The sequence below is a fragment of the Rosa rugosa genome, chromosome 1 (assembly GCF_958449725.1).
Source record: "Rosa rugosa chromosome 1, drRosRugo1.1, whole genome shotgun sequence".
Taxonomy (NCBI): domain Eukaryota; kingdom Viridiplantae; phylum Streptophyta; class Magnoliopsida; order Rosales; family Rosaceae; genus Rosa; species Rosa rugosa.
The window spans coordinates 63,686,064-63,696,394 of NC_084820.1; the positions used below are offsets into that span (position 1 = coordinate 63,686,064).

A 10,331-nucleotide genomic window follows, 5' to 3' on the forward strand; every position below is an offset into this window, starting at 1 on the left:
CGTATGAGTAAACGAAAGGATTGCACGATTTAAAGTAACACAATCAACTCAAGCACATTTTAATTTTGTTTTGCATAAGAATTGAAGTGTACAACGTCACTTCAAGCATCAATCAACTCACATCTCATCATGACTACTCAAAAATAAACAACTTCTTACTCAATATATACTCACAGGCTTATGATTTATTTATATAAATCATCCCATGCAGTATATTATACTTACAGGCTTATGATTAATTATATTAATCACCCCATTCAGTATATCATACTTACAGGCTTATGATTAATTATATTAATCATCCCATTCAGTATGTGATGTCATACCCAAGGGCATATGATAACTCGTTTATCCCCCAAGCAGTATGATGGCAGACAGACTAGAGCTCTAACTGTATCGTAAAGTGTCACCTGGGCCAAGGTTCACCTTACGAATGACTGCTTTTCTCAATTCACTCGACTCCTCATTTAATTAATCTCAACGACTCAACTATCGCACTTTACTCAATTACCCATTATCATAGACAACACAACATCTAAGATAAATCACATATTCCAAAGGGTAATGCTCAAAATATAACTCAGTAAATCACATCATCCAATATATATTCCACGTAAATATATATATATGTAGTCACCCACACAAGAGTGACCACTAATACCAACTATAGTTCACATGCAATAAAATCTAGAAATTCATTTTTTTATAGTTAAATACATTTTACTTACCTATGGACCGTAGTCGATCAAGTCCATATAATTTAAAACAAATATTTATTTTCATAAAACAATTTCCACAATTTCTCAATTAAATAAAATCACCGAATTTCTGTTCGTGAATGAACCATGTGCGATTTACTCACCTCGATATTCCCGCTGCGTCTTCAATTCAACACAATACACACCGAAACCGCTCACCCAAGGAAGACCGTCAATCACCTAATCACACATGACCTTAACTTAGCCAATAACTCAAAAACATATTCAAACGACAATCCAACGGTCGGATCGAAATTAAATGATGATCCAACGGTCGGATCCTCACGGATCGCCCTTAGGATCACCCTCCAAAAATCATCACGAAGATCCAATGGTCTGATCTTCCTGAATCGTCCTTACTAACATCTTCACAAATTTATACGAAAATCCGACGGACGGATTCTCACGAATCGCCTCCCTAATCACTGTTTTGCATTTATACGAAGATCCAACGGTCGGATCTTCGCCCATGACCACACAAAGCCACTGGAACAGTCATAAGATCATCATATCAAAACTACAAGTCCATCTGACGGTCCTAACTTCACAGATCACAAATCTAACGATCGAAATCGATCGAAACTTAAAAATTCATAACTTAATCATACGATATCCAAAAATTGCGTATAATATATCGAAATGATCGTATTGAAATATAGAATCTAAAAATGCACAGAAACTATATTTTTGACCCCCGGAGGTGGCCGGAAAAGGGACGCCGGAGTTAGGGCAGAGCCGCCGCCGACCACCGCCAATGGTGTCGGGGCCGGGCTGCTCCTCTTCCTCTCATCATGCTTAACAACTTTCATAACTATCATGTAAGCTGAAAATGACCGGAAGTGGTTGAAATTACCTAAAACAGTCGAGGTGGCCGGAAAATTTCCAGAATCCGGCGAAATTTGCAGAATCCGGCAAGGCTTGATTTCGACGTCAAAACTTCAATTTCAGGCTTCGATCCCTTCTAGAGAGTTGTTAAGAACATCAAGGAGAACTCACTGGTTCAAGAATCAGTCAAAATGATGCACTACAGCTCGAGATATACCGATCGAAAGATTTTCGTTTCGGATTGAAAACTTACCGAGCTCCGAGGAACGTGAAACCGGTCACTCTAGGTGCAATCCTCCTAGTATGATGATCAGCAGGTTGAGGGGAGTTCATGGAGCCAAGGATCGGAAGTTTTGGTGGCCGGAGCTAGGAGAAAACCGGCGTTGACCAAAATCGAGCTTAAATCGAAACCGGGCCGCCGCCGCCGCTAGGGGCCGTGCCGCCGTGCAAGGCTGCCACAGACAGGTGCGCAAGGACCATACGAAGCCAATGGAAGAAGTTTGGTGAGGATCGGTGGCCGGAGGAGGAAGAAATAGCCGGAAGAAAATCGAAGGCGATTTCCGGTCGGGGGAGGGGCTGCAGCTCCGAGCTTCCATTTTTGGAAATTCTGAAAATATTTTCGGAAATTTCCGAAAATGGAAGCTTTATACTAATTTGGAAACATTTTCAAAAAATCATAATTAATTCATACGAACTTCGATTTTTGCGTTCCGCATATGCACGCGATCGTGTCGACGAGCTCTACAACTTTCATGAAGGAAATTTTCCCAAATTTTGAACGTATAAAAAGTCAACTTTCGCGAGCCCCTAAATAACGTTCGTTTTCGAAAATTAATCGTTCGAACTAATTCCACAACTTCTCCGAGCCTCGTACTCGCTCCCACTATCGTGAAATCATTTCTAAAAAATCCACGGAATTTAATTTGGATTTTTCGGGGTATTACATCTTGTTGAAACCCCAGCTCACTTTCTACGGATTTGTTATTACTTTTACTTCAAGGCTCAGATTTAGTACTATCAGTGTTTGATTTCACTACTGAAGGTTATACCTTGCTGTTCACTCAGAAAAGTGCAGAATTTGTTGTTATCCTAGCTCCTCATCCGAATTTGTTCAAGATCGTATTAGAAATTATTGAAGATCATAGAGCTATTTTGCTGGATTTTATATGTTACTAGTGTGAAGTTGCTATACATTGCATATGCTGGAAGTTGTTAGATTTTGGTTATGTTCATCAGTTAGTCATTGGAGATCATCAGTGGTGAATTTTGAGTGTTGATCTGTGTTGCCTATCATCATGAATACCGATATTGACTTAAGAAATTGTCTACTGTTCAACTTCTACAATTTGATTCCAGTTCACTTAGATGGCTCTAATTATGTCACATGGAAGTTTTTGTTAGAGACAATGTTAATAGGTTGTGGCCTAATGAAATTTATAGATGGTTCATTCCCCTGTCCTTCTCAATATATGATCACAGAAGAAAAAGAAGGCACATCTGAAATAACAGCATAATACATTCATTGGAAGCAAAACGATTATGCTGTTATGTCTTTGCTTGCTGCTACACAATCTAGTGAGGTTCTCTCTCTTGTTGTTGGCAGTAATACTTCTAGAGAACTTTGGTGTTTGCTCAAAGATAGGTATGCTTCTACTTCTTGGTTTAACAAAGAGCAACTAAAGACCAACTTTTACAAAATTCAAAAAGGTTCAGATTCTATTGACAAGTACCTGGATCGGGTGAAGACTGCTTGTGATCAGTTGGCTAATGTAGGGATTCATATGACAGATGAAGACATAATTGTCTCTGTTATTCTTGGTTTTCCATCAGACTATATATTCTTCCATGAAAACCATAATCAAGGCTAAGCATAACCCAATTTCAACACAAGAATTAAGGTCTCTTTTGCTTATTGCTAAAGCTGAACCTTGAAGAGGCTAACAAGTCTATGTCTTTGCCTTCCAAGACTGAATTTGTGGCACATGATGATAGTTGCAGAAGCAATGGTGGTATGCATCAACGATATGTTACTCATATGCCTCAAATGCAAACCAATAGTAACTTGTTGCAGCAAGCAACTCCCTCTACATTCACTCCTAGTCTTGCAACCTATGGTGGAATATCACAAGTGCACAATGCTTCTTTTCCTCAAAATTCAAGCTTCTTGCAATAGCCTAGTTTTTCACAACTTTCTGCACCATACTGCAGTACCACACAACAATATGTTTATGGTTGTTTCTCTCAACCTACAAGTTTCATTGCAAAAAGTGGAGTGTAAAGGTCTTATGCTAATGGAATTCGCAATGGAGCACAAAGCAATAATGGTCCTCAACAACTACAGGGCAACTCTCAAAGTTTGAAAAATGGCTTCTCACAACAAAATGATAAAAATGAGCTAAGTAATTCTATTATGGGTGCTTCAGCTTCTACACCAGGAGAGACTTTGGTGGGAACAGATTTTGAGAAAATGACTAAATTTGGTGCTTTAGCAGACATTGGTCAGAATATTTCTGAAACATTGGTTGGAATGGATTCTACGCTTCCATTACAAATTGATCAGGTAATGATGGACAAGGCAGAAAAGAAGGATGAACTTGGAGTAAATGTTATATTGGTTGCTAAGACAGGAAATGAAGATAGTGTGATTAATTCGAGGAAGGGAAAGATGAGCAAAGGTGAAGGTCTCTCACAGCAAGGCTACTCAATTTCAATCATGTGTCAGCTATGTAAAAAGACTGGTCATTCTGCATCTAGGTGCTATCATAGAAATTCACAACCTCAAAACACACTCTCCAGCAGCTCTTTCAATGTGAAATGCCAAATTTGCTACTCATTTGGCCATACTGCTCCAACATGCTTGCAAAGATCTGCTCCCCGACAAATTGTTAGCTCTGGTGCTTCAATGACATGTCAAATTTGTTTGATTGCTGATCACAGTGCAGCAAAATGCTTCCATAGGCATCACTATGCATTCCATTCACCAACTTCTGCCACACCTCAATCTATTGCTGCTGCTTCCACATCTCAGTCAATGCTGCTGTCATTGATGCTCAACCAAGTTTTTTGTCATCCCTTGTCACATGATAATGCTTTTCAATTACTGCCTCTCATTCCTCCTGGCTGAAGCACACATCTGGTCTGATATCTTGCAGATTTATTCACGATGATTTTGTGCTCATCTCAACACTTACACATATGTTCCGGCTTGATGTTAGCATCCTACCATCAAGCTGAGGGGGAGTGTTAGCAATATTACTCTTAATATTTCACATCAGATATGTGCCACGTGTTTGTAATTTGTGCTCTCTAGCTCTAGCATATATAGCTGTTTTCAGCTCATGATTGCACACTGAGACTATCATTTCTAATAGGGGAAATGATCATTTACCAAATTTTAGCTTAAAATTGCCCACTTGCTCCACTAACAGTTTTTTAACCTCATTTACCCAAAACACTCTAAGGGATTATTTCCCTAATACCCAATTAATTCTTTTTTAATTCTTTTTATTTATTTTTGAGACTTTTTTGCCCTCTCCTTCTTTCTCACTTAGAGAGAGAAGTCATCCTCCACCTTGCTATGCTCCTGTGACCAGTGGTCGGGCGCCGACTCCGACGACCGGTGACCAGACTCCAGCGACTGGTCACCGGAATCCGGCAACGGATGACAGGAATCCGGTCACCAGTAACCATATTAATTGCCCCCCAGTAATCATATTATTGCCTCCCAATACTCATATTACTGCCTCCCAATAATCATATTATTGCCTCTCAATACTCTTTTTACTGCCTCCCAATAATTATATTATTGCCTCCTAATAATCATATTGTTGCCCCCAATAATCATATTGTTTGCCCTCAAGTGAATTGCATAAACTCCCAAAACCAAAATGAATACACTACATACACAATTGATCAATTTATATGTTCAATTGTACATGTTCACTTTTTTTTTTTTCCTTCCCCATTCTCGGATTTCATAGTATGAAAAAAAAAAAAAAAGTGCACTGGGCACCGGATCTGATGGACCGGGGACGGAGGCACCGGCGATTTGCTGTCGGATCGGCCGGAACTGTGAAATTGCAGGTGCAAATGGCCGGACCTTGAAGCTCCAGAATCGATTGGATTTGGGACGAGGCTGATGGTGGAGCTCATCGGCGGTGCATGTCGACTGCTTCTCCAGAAGCTTGACGGCCTCTTTCGACTGGTCATTGGAGAAAGCTCTGACGCGGATAAACGTCGTCCACGACGAGGAGGAAAACGACGACAGCACCCGACGTGCCGAGGAGGCGCGCGAGGTTATGCGGTGGGGACTGAGAGTCCTAATCGTGGACGACGACGATGACGGCGAAGGTGACGATGATGGTGATGAAGATGACGTGGCCAAGTGAAGAAGAAGGGCGCAACGAATATCGTAGTGAATTGAAAAAGCAGCCATGGGAGTCTGATTTGGATTCCGGCGAGGGCTTGGGTGTGATTCACTCGGTCCACCGAGGCTTCTGAGAGAGAGAGAGAGAGAGAGGTTGAGGGGAGTCTCGGTAGAGAGAGAGAGGTTGAGGGGAGTCTCGGTCGAGAGAGAGAGAGAGAGGCTGAGGGGAGTCTCGAGAGAGAGAGAGAGGAAGAGAGAGAATATGAGGGCAATACAATCAATAGATGTTAGATTGGGTAAATGAGGTTAAAAAACTCTTAGTGGAGCAAGTGGGCAATTTTTAGATAAAAATTGGGTAACTGGTCACGACCCCTTTCTAATACAAGCTTCTATTCTCCTCTCTATTTCTCTGTTTTCTCTGTTTTCCTTGTAAACTCTATCAAGCTCCAACAACATCATCATACCAATTCGAAACACTCAATTACGAAAGCCAGTGCCAGAACCAATAGCTATTCTTCTAACACAAGTTTGAGGACAATAAACATAGGGTTAGTGAAATCATGAAGCTAAGGCTACTGACCCTCAGAAACTAAAGCTCATACAATTCATTTTGTACTATTGAGTCACAAAACTCATCATTTTCCTTCAGAACAAGCAAATCTCATAAACTAAAGCTCATACAATTCATTTTGTACTATTGAGTCACAAAACTCATCATTTTCCATCAGAACAAGCAAATCTCAAAAACTAAAGCTACTGACACTCAGAAACTAAAGTTAATGATCTTTAGAGGGTCCATATAATCATAGATTGCACATATTGCAAGCATTTTAATAGTACTGACTCTCAATATGCTCATACAATTGATCATCAGTCACATAACATCAAGTTTCGCTGCTTAGCAACTCATCTTAATTGATAATAACCTTGCTCCTTGGTGGATTTGCAGGCTGAGAATAAACTCTAGTTTCGACACGTTCCTTGTCGGTAGATTTGCAAGCCAAGACCAAACAATAGCTTCTCCATCTAGCTTCGCTGCCTAGCTTCTCCGTCTCGCTTCGCCGCCTCGCTTCTCTGTCTAGCTTCACCGCGTTGCTTCTCCGCCTCGCTTCTTCGCCTATCTTTGCCGAGTCGCTTCTCCGGTCACTTCACTGCCTAGCTTCGTCGGAGCCCTAGATTTATCGATTTAGAGAGGATTTTGATTTTGGGACAGTTTTGATTTTGGGAGAAATGGCTAATACTGGTGTTAATGGCATGTTGCATAATTTGTTTAAACTTCGAGTACTCTTTATCTCATCAGGTTTACGATGGGCTAACAGCTCGTTTGTATTTTTGGCCGCACGGGCTTCCTAAACACAGAGGCTCTTGGTAATTAAATAGTAGAAATTAGAACCAGTATAGAAAGAAGGAAAACAATCCTAATTCATGCTCTTCATTTCCTATTCCATTCGGAAAATTTGAATTCCCCATGAACTTCAACCCTTAGGTTTTCCAAGAAAAAAACCATCGATGGCAGATTTGGACATGAAGAGTTTTCCTAATAGGACCCAAATTACACGAACGCAGCTTGGTCCCACCACTTTACTCCAATATCTACGCGACACGTCACCAAATCCCTGGTGAAAACCCTACTACAACTTCTATATATAATAAGAAGCCTCTATACCCTGTGTAGCAAATTGAACCAAACCTCAAATTCTTTACTCACTTCAAGAATCATCGAAGACTCGATCTTTTCTTCTCCCATGGCTCCCAAGCGCCTCCTCCAAGACCCTCCCGCTGCTTCATCAATGGAGGAAGACTCCGACGCAGAGACCCTGGATGAAGAAGAACAAGAAGAAGAAGAAGAAGAGGAACAAAACGACGCCGTTCAAGAAAAATCTGATGAGGAAGAGGAAGAGGAAGAAGAAGAAGAAGAGGAGGAGGAGGAGGAAGAGGAGAATGTGAATGCTAAGAAGCCCGTTGTGATTCCCTCATCATCAGCTGTTCCAAACCCTCAATCGGAATCGGCCTCCTCCTCCGACGACGACGCCGCCGGGTCGGAGACCGAGTCCGACGACATCAACCACTCTCCATCCGCTTCCGATTTCACCGTCAAGCCCATTGTCTCCAAGCCCGTGAATGACTCCTCCTCCGCCAAGCCCACCAAGAAGTCCGCTCCGGCTCCGGCGAAGCCCGCTCCCGGGTCGAAGCGCCCGGCCGAGAGCGATCCGACTCCGAATGACTCGAAGAAGAAGAAGGGCGGCGCCAACGGCGGAGACGATGAGGACACCAAAAAGGGTCGGCTTTGGGGCGAGGACGATGAGATTGCGATCCTGAAGGGGATGATAGACTTCAAGGCCAAGAAGGGGATCGACCCGTCTAGTAATATGGGCGCGTTCCATGAGTTCTTGAAGAGAAGCTTGAAGGCTGACGTCAGCAAGAACCAGTTGATGGATAAGACCAGGAGGTTGAAGAAGAAGTACCATACCAATGCTGAGAAGGGCGAGAATGGGGAGGGCCCGGTGTTTTCGAAAGCGCACGAGTCGAAGTCGTTTGATTTGTCGAAGAAGATTTGGGGTGCTGAGGCTAATGGGGGAGATGATAGTGCAAAGAACAGTAGGAAGAAGCCGAGGAAGAGTGCCAAGGCTAACAACAACAACAACTCTTCTACAGTCTTGGCATTGCCTGTTTCGGATGCTGGGGCTGAGAGGAGTGTGGAGAAGAAAGTAAAAGCGGAGGAGATGAATGTTGCTAATGGCGGAGTTAAGGCTGAGCCGGATGACTTTTGGTCCAAGTACCCATCGCTGAGTGATTCTTTGGAGCTTGGAAATTGCTCATCGAGGTGGGAGGGTTTGGAGAGAGTTATGAGTCAGAAAATGCCTTCAATTGGGAGCTCAAAGGCTAAAGAGTTGGATGATAGGTGGAGGAAGTTGCAGGTCTTAGAGATGGAGTTATCTGTCAAGAAGCTTGATTTGATGCATGAACAGGCCAAGCTTTTATTGGATGGGATAAAGTCGCGGAAGGATTAGATGTTTGCTTGGAGGTATAACTTATGGTTTTGTTGGAGTTTATGATAATATTTTGAGTTGAAAACTTAGTACAGGTTTCTGATGGTGGGACTGTTTTGTTTCATCCATGGAGGTTCTCAAGTTTTGTTTTGCTATTAGCCTTGGTATACATCTGTTACATGAAGAATTGGAGACTTATTTGCCTATAATTATAATTCTAAGTAGTTTTCCCTGACATTGTAGTGGTCTCTTTTGCACTTTAGCTTCATTGCTAATTTGATATTGCCATCCTTTTAATTATTTGACTGGTTTGTGCTCTGCTAAATTGCCCCCTTGGTTATTTGTAGTCCTAATCCCTAATTCCAGGGTAGAAAATGGGAACTAATCTGACCTATATATCAAGCTTATATGCTCTTGGGAAGATTTCTACCCTTTCAAAAAGGGGTGTCGATTGTTCGCATACTATAGTCCCATAATTGGAGGCGGGATCACATAACTTGCTGCCCTATGTTGCTTTGCCATATTTTGTGGCGCATGTATGTGTCCCATGTAAAACTTTAAGGCGGCCTTCCAGTTCTTGTAAAAAAACAGGACTCGGGTACAATTTGACTTGGTTTAATTGATTAAATTTCATCTTGCCTTCACTATGCAGTTTAAATTCCTTTGTTTTGGATCCCTTGTTGGGTAATTAAGATAGCAAAGAGGACTTTTCTACTGGCCAGAAGCTGGCTCATGATGCTTAGATTGAGCTTTCTTTGTCATTCATGTCATTCTAGTGTTGTATTTGCTGGCCCAATTTTCAGGCGAAATCTAGTGTATTTGGCTTCTGTTTCAGAAGCTAATAATATGATGGTTGACGGTGTGTATAAAGTCCATGATTTCAAATATGCTGGCTACTAACCCCTTAAATATGGAATTTTTGTTGTGCCCTCAATCAGAAGTTTGAGGATGCTTGAGTTAGACCTAGGCACATTTTTAGGCCTTTTTTTTCTCTTAAATAGCCAAGAGCTCCAAGAGCTCTGTATAAAGTGCAATTTCAGTCCATTTTGTGTGTCGTGCTCTCACTCTCATCGGTATTGATGGTGCTTCTGCCCAGTTGTATAACTCTGCTACTTGTTGAGCTGTGCTCCCTCTTTTCGTTTCTAATTGGCAACTCTACCATAGTTGAGCTTGTTCTAGCTTTAGCATTATTGATGTGGTTCTACTGCGTTGATATTTCTGCTACTTGTTGAGCTGAGCCCCCTCCTAAACAGCTTTAGGGTTTAGGGTTTACAACTATGCTCTAGCTTGATAGTTCTGCCCCGATGAATATTTCTGCTTCTCCTTGAGCTGAGCTCCCTCCTAAACAACTTTTTCGGTTTAGTTGGCCACTCTGCCATAGTAGTCTCTGTT

The 10,331-nt window shown here is 41.8% G+C and overlaps 1 protein-coding gene across 1 annotated transcript; it reads left to right on the forward strand.

Moving 5' to 3' along the window:
- The first annotated feature begins 7,620 nt into the window (after positions 1 to 7,620).
- LOC133726068 (STOREKEEPER protein-like) lies at positions 7,621 to 9,174 on the forward strand. The gene has a single exon (XM_062153534.1). The coding sequence runs from the start codon at positions 7,695 to 7,697 to the stop codon at positions 8,958 to 8,960; it is 1,266 nt and encodes a 421-aa protein (XP_062009518.1). The 5' UTR covers positions 7,621 to 7,694; the 3' UTR covers positions 8,961 to 9,174.
- The last annotated feature ends 1,157 nt before the right edge of the window (positions 9,175 to 10,331 follow it).